Raw genomic sequence first — 13041 nt, 5'->3', positions numbered from 1 at the left:
CACCTATTTCGATTTTAAAATCTTTAACCCAACACATATCAGCTTCATTTTTTAAATCCTGAGGCATTTTTCATCCGTTCAGCATGTTTTGGCTTCATTTTTTAAACCCCGTAATGCATTTTTTTTTCCTCCTTTAAAGGCGGAGTTGTTGGTGTTGAACGGGACACCTCGGGGTGACCCCGGCCTAACAAAGCCAACTACTAGTCACTGTCTGGGAGCCTTTTCTTCTATTCTTTTATTGGAGGCCTTTCTGACCGGCCACGTTTTGTTGTCCGTCCTTTGACTCGCCACAAGGCCAAATATGGCCCCACCGTCCCTCAATATGGGCGAGATTAATTTTTCAGCTCCGGCCATCTGTGTGGGGTAAAAGTCAGTCAGCTAAAAGTCATAAATCTACAGTCCGTGCGTTTCAATAGGCGGTGCGTGCGTGCGTGCGTGCGTGCGTGTGTGTGTGTGTGTGTGTGTGTGTGTGTGTGTGTGTGTGTGTGTGTATGTGTGTGTGTGTGTGTGTGTGTGTGGAGGGGCGGGGGCGGCAGAGAGACAGAAAAGAGAGGCTAAACATTGAATTAAACATTGAATAGAGAGGCTAGATAGAGATAGATAGATAGATAGATAGATAGACAGATAGATAAAAGATAGATAGATAGATAGATAGATAGGCTAGATAAAAGATAGATAGATAGATAGATAGATAGGTCATTCATTCCAGGTAGGCCTATTGTATTGTTATAACCCAGATATGAGATCATTTTTACTATTCAGTCTCAATGGGTGCGTAAATATATAATATCTTCTCTCTTAATTGTAGCCTAATTGTAACTCTAAATCGCAGGTAATGTTTCTATGTCATTTTTGTTAATTGTACAATAGATATCGTCTTATAATACCACCAAGCAAGTCGTCTTTAGCGATTTCCCCCCCTCCAGCAAAACATCATTATGATGAGCATTTTTTTTTTTTTTACCTCCAAATTATCCCATTACGCCTGACATAAACAAGTCGATGTGCAGCCTCCCATTGGCTGGCCGCGGAGTCACGTGGCCCATGTGGCCGTCCGTCTATTTGACAGCCGTAGGATGGCTTGATGCCAGAGGGGGAGAAAGAGAGAGAGAGAGGGAGAGAAAGAAAAATTAGTATTCTCCTACCAGCCTCGCTATAAATCAATCATGGAGTCGTACGTGGTGAGCTGTAAATATGTTGAGCCGCAGTTCCCGCCTTGTGAGGAGGATTACAGTAATTTTAGTGACCAAGGGGGGTATTATAACCCACAGGACAGTGGTAGTTATGGAGGGGGCTACCACCCGCAGCCCCCCCCGCCTGCATACACACCGCAACACACCGGCTATCATCACCCTCTGCAGGGGCAACACCCGGGGCATCAGCGGGAGGATGACGACCCCTCGCAGACCCAAGGTGCGCCCTTCCCCGGCTACAGAGAGCCGAGCGTCCCGGGCAAGGAGCGGTTCTCCGTGGGTGAGCAGTGCCAGGCCTGGGTGACCTGCAAGCCGGCTCAGGTGCAGAGGAAAGCGGGCTGCCAGGGCAAAGACAAGCCGCCTATTGTTGTCTACCCGTGGATGAAGAAGGTGCACATCGCCCAGGGTAAGATGAGGACTCTCTCGCTGTCTCTCACTCTCTCCATCTCTTTAAGTCTCCACCATTTCTGTCTCTCTGTCCCTATTTCCCTCTACATCTCTGTTTTTCCGTTTCTCTCCATCTCTGTGTGTCCATCTCTCGCTCTCCTCCTTCTCTTTCCCTCTCGCTCTCGTCTTTTTGTCCGTTTGTGAGCAGTGTGTTTTTTGGTTTGTCGAGTTATTTATGATCTCAGTGAGAGCCAGAGAGAATTACAACCCCTATAAAGTTTTATGGCTCTGCTACAGTGTGTGTGTGTGTGTGTGTGTGTGTGTGTGTGTGCGTGCGTGCGTGCGTGCGTGCGTGTGCGTGTACGATGCTGAACAAAAGCCTCAAGTTAAATGTAAAATCGGTTCTTGCACCCCTTCCCAGTCACCATAAATTAACAATAAAAAATACAGATAATAATTTCAATTATTTCTTTAATGGTAAGAAAAATCTAATTCCTAGAATTGCTGTTATTTAACGTATATTTCATGCTATAATAAAAATGCTACCTAATAATAATAATTTCTCTCTCTCTCTCTCTCTCTCTCTCTCTCTCTCTCTCTCTCTCTTTCTTCTTCTTCTTCTTCTCTTTCAGTTAACCCTAACCACGCGGGCCCGGAACCCAAGCGGCTGCGGACGGCCTACACGCGCCAGCAGATTCTGGAGCTCGAGAAGGAGTTCCACTTCAGCCGCTACCTCACGCGTCGCCGCAGGGTCGAGGTGGCTCACGCGCTCTGCCTGTCCGAGCGGCAGGTCAAAGTGTGGTTCCAGAACCGGCGCATGCGCTGGAAGAAGGACAACAAACTGCCCAACACCAAAGGACGGAGCAAGAATAAGAAAACAACGGATAACAACAACAACAACGACCACAACAACAATAATACTAATGTAAAGGAAGTGATAACAGTGTGAAAGCGGAGTTTGGCCCGTACAGTTTCCAGTGGCAGCCATGTTAGCGCCTCCACTCTCCTCCATGGTCGCTGTTGCTATGTTACCGCTTGATCCAGGGTGTCTGCAGGTCCTGAAAAAGTCTTGAAATGCCTTCAATTGAAATTAGTTAAATTATAAGTTCAATGCTTTAAAGTGTCTTGAATATATTTTGCAACGCATTACTATTTTACGTCTTAAATTCTGTTTAAGATGTGTTAAAATGTTTCTTGGCGCGCTGTTTTCCGATAAATCAGCCCCATCAAGCAGATCTATAGGTCATATTCTAATATAAAAGATATAAAAATCTACATGGCGTTTATTTCAATGACGACTTTGGTCTTATATTTCATCTAACTGGCACTAACAAAGTCTTAAAGTCTTTAATCCAGGCAAATTTGAAGGTTGCAGACACCCTGGGTGATCGTTATGTCTGACATCTCCCTATGGTGATATTATAGGAGAAATTATTACGTATTTACAGCCAACATTTCTCAGTTCTGGAGAAGGCGCAGCAGCATGGAGCCCGCTGCACAGCCTTGCCAAACTCTCCCCATCTACGGCTCTGGTGCGTATAAGCGAAGGAAGACACGGCGTCTTTTCGAGAAAACAGGGTTTTATTTTCTACAGGGTAACAAAATACAGGGTTTTATTCTACCTTAAAGATTAAATATGTTATGTATGCACACTACCAAAATGTTGCTTCCACAAACTGGCTCTTAACAGAAAAAAACAACTAACTTAATGCTCAAAGGACCACAAACGCCAAATACCTATAAATTCCGTTGTTCAAGGAATATCTAACATAGAAAAACAGACAGAGAAGACATGCTAGAATAATATTATAGAATATAGATCACGCTAGACTGGACAAAGAGTGTTTTAACATTTAAAAAGTAGCTTTTATTTCGTACACAGAGGAGCATGCATCCAAAAAACAATTATTTTTTAGTTAGGACAACTAGCCATATCGTGCAAAACTTCGTTATCTCCAAAAGGGGAACTTTTCAGAAATTGGGGGGGGAAAATCACACTGACAATATAAATAATACATTTATACATGGGGGACAACGTCCAAATAAAGAGTAAAAATCGATTAAAATGGCCAAATTGGAGATATGAGCTTTCTGCACGACACAGACCCAAATCTAGCTTATTTTCTCAGGGTTACAGGGTTGTAAATAACAAAAAAAAACTTTCTAAAACATTTGTTTTTATTTTATTGAATACCGAGAGGTTAATACTCTCTGAATATGTTGCATTTTTACGTTTCCCCCGTATGTTTCCAGTTTAATATGCTATTGATTGTATTATTACGCCATAGTACTTATTTTTTATTATTTGTATTATTTAGAAGCCTATTTTATTCTTTGTAGTAATTATTATCCCCGGTCTTTATATGTGTTCTTTTTGGGAATAAACTGTTTGTGTAAGAATTTTGTATGTGGAAATTTGTGATAAAATATTTAGATAAAAAACAATAAAAATCTTTCAAACGGTAAACTCTGAATAGGCCTACTGTTTATTTTTTTCTCATGATTGTTAATGTTATTGTCATGATTATTGTTATTGATATTCTTCAACATTTTAGGTCTGAATTGGGTCCATACTCTATAGACAAACACACATACACACACACATGGGGGACAATTTGTCTGCATTGCTGCCGATTTTAAGTGAGGTTAAGGGAGGATAGCTTGGGCAATTGGGGGTGGGGGGCGGAAATGACGTAGTCTAGTGATCACTCCGAACATGATTTATGAATGGAAGACCAAGTTATCATCAGCTTTGGCTCCAGCATGCTTTGGCCAGAGAGTAGAAAGAAGAGAAGAGCTCTCACTCTGCCCATATTACCGGACACCACAAACATAACCGCACAGCACAACGTGCAGACCTGAAAAGTTTTTTTTAAATGTTAATGTAATAATAGGAAAGTTGTGAGGATAGCGCATGCGTGAGGGTTAATGTTTACTTTTGGGGACCGTTAGGTGGGCCTTTTTTTTTTTTTTTTTTTTTTACTGTCGAGTGATCCATCTTCTGTAACATATATGATCTTCGCTTTGGTTTAACCTACTGTTACACTCATAATTTACCGGAGCTTCAAGCCGTTTGACCGGAGCCAAGACAAACCGTCCGTGATGGCTCAACTGAGAGACGCTTTTAAACCGGGGATTTTAAAAGCTTCCCCACAATTATTCTGGAGAAATTAGAATTAAACGCAGCGCTCGTCAACATTTTAATTTATTGGAGTGACGGCTCGCTTAAACCGCGAGCCAAGACAAATCAAGTTAAGATCCAGTGATGGAGGCAGCTGCTGTGAAGCCAAAGGATTCCACTGGGTAGAATGAAATGGGCCGAAAATAATGGAAAGCCTGTTATGTTGGAAATAAAATGTCTTTGTTATTTGTTACGTAGCCTATACAACGCTGTTTCAAGTCGTCGGAATGTAAGATGGGCTGAATAAAACACGATATGAAGATTGAGTTTAGTTAAATTTCTTTTCACGCAGTCTGTCTCATGGAGAGAGAGAGAGAGAGAGAGAGAGAGAGAGAGAGAGAGAGAGAGAGAGAGAGAGAGAGAGAGAGAGAGAGGGGGAGAGAGAGGCTACTGTTTTGCTATTGCCAAATTAAGGTACATATACTTCAAAATATAATATAACTTAAACTATAATATAACTTCAAAATGATATTTTGAGCATCTTAAATCTTCTGGAACTGGATCGGATTGTGATTTTATTTAATTGGCTACAAAGGTTACATACTATATATAGAAAGGCACACATGAGCTATCAGTATCATATCTCATCTTCATAGCGTATCTACGAGCTTCACACATCTTCAGTGAGTCGGTATTTCTGATAAAGTTTCATATACAGCAAGCAAACTCTGTGTCCTATGACTTTTACGCGCGTTTTACGCATCGTTTACGCACAGCACGGGCGCTACATAGGCATTGGTGAAATAAATCCTCTCTCTCTCTCTCTCTCTCTCTCTGTGTGTGTGTGTGTGTGTGTGTGTGTGTGTGGTGTAAGGGAAATGAGTGCAGAGGGCCATTAATTGGTGGCGTCCGGTCGAGCCGTGGTTTGGTCTGAAATGTGCAGGAAAAACCCAGCGGGGCTGCAGAGACAGAGAGGAACCTGGAATATCGATCAAGGCTTTCAGCTGCTGTTGGTCTGTAGATTCACCCCACATCTAACCAATCAGATCGATAAAGGTCAAAATATTCATTCATAAATAAAAGGCCTAGCAACTCTCAACTTGTCTGGAATCTAGAAGAGAGAGACGAATATTTTGCTTGTTTAGTTGGTTATTTTTTTCTATTGATTGAAGGTAAATACTAGTAAAATACAAAACAATAACTAAGTTTAATCCTAAAAATATGATTCATATGGTAGAAAATACATTTCATACTGTATGAGAAAGTATTTAGAGATAGGCTTAAAAATGTCTGCGCATGCTCATGTCATTCATTCGAAATATTGAGAATATTAGAGATATAGAGTGGCCAAAATATATCATGGATATACTTACAGGTGTACAGTACAGTATGTTATAAACACATAGGAAGAATTTATTTCCAGTATACACAATGTATTTCATATGAATATAATCTTGAAACATATGTCCAACATATTCTGAACTGTATTATATTTATTTATGTATTCGTTCATGTATTAATGTATTTATTTATTCGTTTGTTTGTTTGTGTGTGGATACTGCATGTACGCACAGTATATATCACAACAAGCTGCCGTGTAGAGACAGCAGCTGTCTGGATGTGGTGGAGCAGCACCGCCCTCGACAGGCAGCACTGGGTATTGCAGCCTAAAGGAGAAATAAAACAAACTAAGATCTTGAAGTTCTATCAAGCTCGTACCTGATATTTTGCATTAAGAATTGAAGATATACATTTTAAATGTGCAGCTGTACAGACCTACACAAGTACAGCTACAGCTTCAAAACATCATTACATGTTGATATGTGACTAGGCATAGATAGGAAGCGTTAAAACAAGGTGAGTAATTCTCTAAAAGGGAATTACTCTAACAAAGATTATATGCACACACGGCCAAATACTGCACTGCCTATAGGCAAAGCATCGCCCTGTGATGACACTGCTGTGCCAAGAGGGGGAAAACACTCACAGTTACTTTTGTTTAGCATTCCTTCTTAGAAGTGGGCCATCTTTATATTGGGTGTTTCACATGCAAGCCACATGATGACACATGACCCACTGCTTAGCACACATGTTACCACATGATGACACATGCTGCACCATAGTCCACAATATTCCACATGTGTCCTTGTCATCCAATATAAGTCAGTGGTAATTAGACTGATTGAAGGATATAAAGTTGACCGGCCAATATTTCAATTATAATTACCCTGATAATTGAGGGTGCTTTATATCAGCTTTTCACTGCCTCCATACAAATGAATGGGTGCAGAAAACACAGGCCTATGTGTATTCTCTATGTAGGTCAGATAACGAGATGAGTATTATTCCACATAACTGCACTACAGAAAGTAACACGGACCAAGTCAGTAGTCTTGTTCGCCCTTTAAAAGTTGTACCTTTTACGAAGCTTTCAGTCGTTGTTCCAGTTTCCAACGCAGGCGTTCAAAAGCGGAACAAAAAAATCCCAGTTTCCTCCCCGGAACATAAACCGCGGCGGACCAACCGGTGGATGCAGAAGCACTTGCCCTTAACCTTGCATGCAGAGGAATAACTCCATCATCTTTCTCCTTTGGCTTTTGATTTATAAAGATATTACACGGGTCGCGCCATGTCTCTTGCGGCAGAGGCTTTCGTGTCCCAGATGGCAGGTGAAGTGTTGAATTAGCCGCAAACTGTCAACCGCTTCTGTTACTGTTTAGCTAGCTAACGTCAGCTAACGTTATATAGGAGCATGTAATTGACCTTATGATACAGTGTAGCATGTCTTTTTTACCCTAATTGCAATAATTACTTTCTTCCACGTTATTTTATATTTAATTAGCTCTTGGATATGTAGTGTTTGCGCCAGTATGGGGGCGTGTCTGCTAATGCACGTTACATTGGCAGGATGCTAACTGTAGACCTAACCAAGAACCTGCTAGCTAGCCAAGTTAACGTATCACCTGACAGCTAAAAGTGTGTGTGTGTGTGTGTGTGTGTGTGTGTGTGTGTGTGTGTGTGTGTGTGTGTGTGTGTGTGTTTATGTGTGGACCTGCTGCCTTTCTATCTGCATGTCTGTGTTTCTGACAGCTGCTGAACCTTGGCCTGAAAATGCCACCTTGTACCAACCACTGAAGGGTAAGTTATGTGTGTGTGTGTGTGTGTGTGTGTGTGTGTGTGTGTGAGTGAGTGAGTGTGCATGCATGCCTTGGAGGGAGAAAGAGAGCGAGAGAGTGAAAGACGGCGAGAATATTGTGTGTTAATGAGTTGTCACCAGAGAAACATGGCTACTACTGTGTTTGTTTACAATGTTTTGGTTTTGTTGTTTTTACAGAGGATCAGATACTGCTGTCTGACTGCGCCTCATCTCTGGCTGTTCAGGTGAGACTGTGTGTGTGGGTGTGTGTGTGTGTGTGTGTGTGTGTGTGTGTTGCCTGTCTGAGCATATAGGTATGTGTGTTCCAGTCCATCTGTCTTTCTGTATGTGTCTGCATGTATGTTTGTATCTCCAACAGTCATGGTTTAGGATGTGCATTCATACTAGTCTTTGTGTGTGTGTGTGTGTATGTTATATTATGTTTTTGTGTATTGACGCTATCCTTCTTCTCTCCTATGCAGGCCTACCTAAGGATGTGCAGTCTACCGGTGCAGGTGGCTTGCAAAGCCAACGCAGAATACATGTCTCCCTCTGGTTTGTACACATGCTACTTTCCTAAGTCTATTTTCTTTTTATCTCTCTGTCTGTCCCTTCTTCTGTTTACCTCTCTGTCTTTCTCTGTTTCTTTCTCCAGGTAAAGTTCCTTTTGTCCATGTAGGGAACCAGGTGGTGTCCGAACTGGGGCCGATAGTCCAGTTCACCAAGGCTAAGGTGAGACACACACACACACACACACACACACACACACACACACACACACACACACACACACACACACACACACACGTGTATACAAAGATTTTGAAGTTGCGATTTATTTGATCACAGCCTGCTGATCCTCCAGAAAATGTGTTTTTAAGACATTTTAATATCTGAAGTCCTTATTGATTTAATTTACCGGGAATAACACAAATGTTTAGGAATTCACATGTGTGTGTCAGGTTGTTTATGTCTGTGTTTGTTTGTTTATTAGTTTGAAAAATGGAATTCAGTCAAGATAGGAGGACAATTTCTCTCTGCGTTTGTGTGTTTCGGTTTTCAGGGTCATTCTCTGAGCGACGGCTTAGATGACGTTCAGAGAGCTGAAATGAAAGCTTACATGGAGTTGGTCAACAACATGCTGCTTACTGCTGAGGTAAGACACAGTACACTACACACTTACGCAATGATTTGCTGCTCACTGTAAAGACACAATACAGACGCAATATTCTTGAGTTATGAAAGCTAAAAAGAATCGTTCTCAAACCATTTAAAAACCAAACCAATCATTATTCCAGTATTTTGTATTGTGATATCTTAACACCAACACAATGTTAGATGCATTTGTTGTGTCAGCTAACTCTCCTCTCTCCTCTCCTCTCCTCTCCTCTCCTCTCCTCTCCTCTCCTCTCCTCTCCTCTCCACAGTTGTACATCCAGTGGTGTGACGACGCTACAGCTTCGGAGGTCAGGCCTTGATGTGTGTGTGTGTGTGTGTGTGAGTGTGTGTGTGGTGTGTACTGTGTGTGCATAGATTTCTAAGGTTTCCTCCTCCTAGGTTTAGCAGTGATTATTCATTGCCTCTAAACCACATTTCAGCTTAATTAATTGAGAGTGTGTGTGTGTGTGTGTGTGTTTGTGTGTTTTCCACAGATCTCTCGTCCAAGATACAGCAGTCCCTATTCGTGGCCTCTGAACCACATCCTGGCCTATCAGAAGCAGTGGGAGGTTCGCAGGAAGATGAACGCCATTGGCTGGGGGGGAAAAACCCTGGAGCAGGTTAGCAACCACCTAGCAACGAGTGTTTGATGTTTTTACCCACGAGTTAGGCACAATTTCTTACTTAATTGTGGGGATTGGATGGGAATGCACAATTAATTTATAATAGTATATCAAAAGTTTGCATTCCACAGTTAATAATTATAAGATATTGCCATGTTGGCAAACTGCCCTTTTATTTTGATAAAAGATGCAAACAGTGCAATAAAGCAATTCACTATTGAGACCCACACACACTGTAAGTACCTATAGAAACATTAAAGGAATGTCTTAGTGAAACCATAGAAGAGAAAAATACCATAAAGTATGATACGGTCACTATAAACTCACTGTTGAGTACCACAGACACACTTTAAGTCCTCTTAGGAATATTTTAGGGATTTTTGTTAGGGAAAACATGGATAACATATGACCACATCAGCCTGACTTTGAACGTTTAATTAAATTAGTAATCATTAGCTAAAGGTTAACCCAAACAAAGGTGAAAGGGATTTAAATTGGCGACCATAGGAACTAACTGTCCTTTCTCTTGTGTTTTAGGTCTATGAGGATGTGAGCCAGTGTTGCCAGGCTCTGTCCCAGCGGCTGGGGACCCAACCTTTCTTCTTCAACAAACAGTATGTTTACTCCCTGTTTGTCTGTCTGTCTATCTGTCTATCTTCTGTTTTTCAGTCTACCTACAAGGGTTCAACTGATTTTTTTAGTTTTCTATTCTAAAATCCTAGTTGGGTGGTAAAACAGGCAGCAGGGTGGCATAGTGAGCAGGGAGACAGAAAATAGGAGACAGAAAATGGTGAAAGTGACTGAATTTTGCAATCCACTAGCCACTGTGGTCAGACAATGAAAAAGTTGGTTTCCTGCTTTGTTTAAACGGCATTAAAATGTTACACAATATGAAAATAAAACGTAAATGATTAGGTTAATCATTTTCGTATAAAAATCAATAATTTAATTGTTTTTAGGGATATTTTACATGAATCTGGAATAAGTCTCTGTGTGTGTCACTCTCTGCTCCAGGCCCACAGAGTTGGATGCGTTGGTGTTCGGTCATCTCTTCACCATACTGACCACCAGACTGACGAGCACCGAGCTCGCAGAGAGGATTAAGAGCTACAGCAACCTGCTGTCCTTCTGCAGACGCATCGAACAGAGCTACTTTGAAGACAAGAGCTCCTGAAGGGACGAAAATCTCTCTCTCTCCCTCTCTCGCTCTCTCCCTCCCTCTCTCTGTCTTTCTCTGTCTCTCTCTTTCCCTGTCTCTCTCTCTCTGTATCATCTCATCTTTTTACATTCTGTCCTTCCTTCTCTCATTCCCTCACCGTAGCACGAGGACGCTAAACCCCCCCCCAAATGCTTATATTCATAGACATACCCCTCTATTTCCTTTTCTCCCTCCCTCTTGCTCCCTGCCTGTACATTGTTGCCATACATATTGCTAGGAGTCCTGAGGAGCCAGTCAGACTGAAGACTCAGAAATTGAAAGAAAAGCATGGCATGGGAGCTGGTCAGGCCATAGCCCTTGACAGAGTTTGGCCAGGGTGCCATGTTGATTCCCCTGTCCTAGAACTAGCTGCAAATAAAGAAATATTACCCACAAGGGAGTTCTTTACTGCCATTACAGTTATGGGTAGCATCAAAGTCCCCGTAATCACATTAAAGAACATTCTCAAGGGTATTATGTCTTGTACACGGTGGCTACCAATGCATGTGTACTGTTTTAAAATGTTTTTTCCCCAAGTTAAATACACTTATAAGAATGAAAAAGCAGGAGAAAAAAAATATATGTTGCTCACTAGCTCTCTGGTTACTGTAAGAGTTGGCATAGCAGCCACTAAAGCACAGATAGCCTGGCTTTATGGGAATTATCTGCCAGGTTGGAACGTGTCTTTGACCAGTCGGATTGCTTGGCTGAAATATCTGTTGTATAAATAGAAACGGTGTCATTAGCAAAGTGAAATGGCGGACATTCTAGAGGTTTCGTAAATCGACGCTTTGAGCGTTGGCGTGACCGCCGCCTGATGCCAACTGACTCCAACTCACGCTCCAACTCTCTCTCCCTGTCGGTTTATTCCCCCTCTCCGAGCGTTGCGAACACACACTGACCGCTGAGCTTTTCAAATGTTTAAAGCAGCAGTGAATGATCTCAACCTAGTCAGTCAAAACTTGCCACCAAACTCGTTTCTTCACCACAGCTCGAAAACGTGTCTTTATCAGACCACAGCTTGCTACTGCCTTTTAAAGTTTCCCTGCTTGTGGGATGATGATGATGATGATGATGATGATGATGAAGATGTGATACTATATTGTTTCCCAAAATGAGGTCAGAGGTCTTCTTGACACTGGGGCTCGAACTCTGCTCTTCCATCATTAGTTAAAGTGTGTAATGAATGATAATTTATTGACATTTTCCTTCTTCCTTTATCACATCTCTTTATCACAAACTCTAAGCTCCTTGGGTATTTTGCACACTGTTCCACTGGAATTCATTTGCAAACACACCCATCGGCTCACCACAGATCCACACAGCAGGGTTGTTCAGCTATGTAACACGGCTCAACTTGAACCGGGTTCGAGGTCAGACAGCCTGCTAATTTACGCCCTGAAACCATAGAAACCAGTAGGAGACGGGAGGCGGCGCTTCCACTCATTGGCAGTATTGGCGTTGACTGAAACTCTAGAGCTCTGTATAAAACAAAAAAAAAAAAAACATGAACACAATGATGAAGAAGATGTGATTTATTATTCCTTTGTTTTTCCACTGTTGTTTTCTTTGTGTGAATGGAAAGTGCCTACTTGTTAAAAGTCATTAAAACTTAACCAACACTGACTCAAATTTATTTTGGTTGTCATTTGTTTTCTGTTGAACGGATGAGATATAGTTGAAATATTTTTGATATCAATACCATTTTCATGATACTGGTTCTAAAGGGAGAATTATTTCGTTGAATCAAAGCACATTTCATTTTGTGATACGCTAAATCATTTTCTGTCACATTTGTGCAAGATTGTATTTCTAAATGAAATCAGAAATGTTGGAAGCACACTGCCATCAGAGTTAAATCACTAAGTAAATCTTTATTTATATAGCACCTTTCAAAATCATAGTTACAAAGTGCTTTACAGAGAGAAAAATAGGTGTCTAAATGAAAAGAGAAAACATATACATATAAATATCTATATGCATACATGCACGCATACAAAAATACATACATATACATACACATACATCCATGCATACAAATACACATATATATATGTATATATACCTATACACATTGCTGAAATGTTCATTATTATATGTTCGATTAAAGCTAGATTCATGCTAGTACTACTGTCAATAAGGAACAAAACAAAGATCAATTATCAGCTGTAACAAAGGAACTGAACTCTATTTTGAGTGCTTGATACATGGTTAGGTATTACATG

The 13041-nt window shown here is 41.2% G+C and overlaps 2 protein-coding genes across 3 annotated transcripts; both read left to right on the top strand.

Annotated features, from left to right (window-relative positions):
- Positions 1-1151: 1151 nt before the first annotated feature.
- Positions 1152-3897, top strand: LOC139652554 (homeobox protein Hox-D4b-like). Its single transcript, XM_071529662.1, has 2 exons — positions 1152-1599; positions 2213-3897. The coding sequence occupies exons 1-2, from the start codon at positions 1167-1169 to the stop codon at positions 2527-2529; spliced, it is 750 nt and encodes a 249-aa protein (XP_071385763.1). The 5' UTR covers positions 1152-1166; the 3' UTR covers positions 2530-3897.
- Positions 3898-7210: 3313 nt separating this feature from the next.
- Positions 7211-12438, top strand: mtx2 (metaxin 2). Of its 2 annotated transcripts, none has more exons than XM_071529661.1 (10): positions 7211-7370; positions 7792-7839; positions 8036-8082; positions 8320-8392; positions 8493-8569; positions 8901-8993; positions 9265-9303; positions 9559-9615; positions 10156-10232; positions 10633-12438. In XM_071529661.1, exons 1-10 carry the CDS (start codon positions 7331-7333, stop codon positions 10790-10792), a joined length of 711 nt encoding a protein of 236 aa, XP_071385762.1. In that variant the 5' UTR covers positions 7211-7330; the 3' UTR covers positions 10793-12438. The 2 variants fall into 2 exon arrangements, with proteins under 2 accessions (XP_071385762.1, XP_071385761.1); XM_071529660.1 differs by having other exon boundaries at positions 9490-9615.
- The last annotated feature ends 603 nt before the right edge of the window (positions 12439-13041 follow it).

Source organism: Centroberyx affinis, unplaced genomic scaffold (assembly GCF_046629955.1).
Source record: "Centroberyx affinis isolate AG114_WGS23_722 - 3 ecotype Tasmania unplaced genomic scaffold, CSIRO-AGI_Caff_v1 ptg001826l_1, whole genome shotgun sequence".
NCBI lineage: Eukaryota > Metazoa > Chordata > Actinopteri > Beryciformes > Berycidae > Centroberyx > Centroberyx affinis.
This window is presented reverse-complemented; position numbering and strand designations above follow the sequence as displayed.

Coding starts and splice junctions, on each gene's coding strand:
- LOC139652554 (XM_071529662.1), top strand. CDS start 1,167: ATGGAGTCGTACGTGGTGAGCTGTAAATATGTTGAGCCGCAGTTCCCG. Junction 1,600..2,212: donor GAAGGTGCACATCGCCCAGG/GTAAGATGAGGA, acceptor CTTCTCTTTCAG/TTAACCCTAACCACGCGGGC.
- mtx2 (XM_071529660.1), top strand. CDS start 7,331: ATGTCTCTTGCGGCAGAGGCTTTCGTGTCCCAGATGGCAG. Junction 9,304..9,489: donor ACGACGCTACAGCTTCGGAG/GTCAGGCCTTGA, acceptor TGTTTTCCACAG/ATCTCTCGTCCAAGATACAG. Junction 10,233..10,632: donor CCTTTCTTCTTCAACAAACA/GTATGTTTACTC, acceptor TCTCTGCTCCAG/GCCCACAGAGTTGGATGCGT.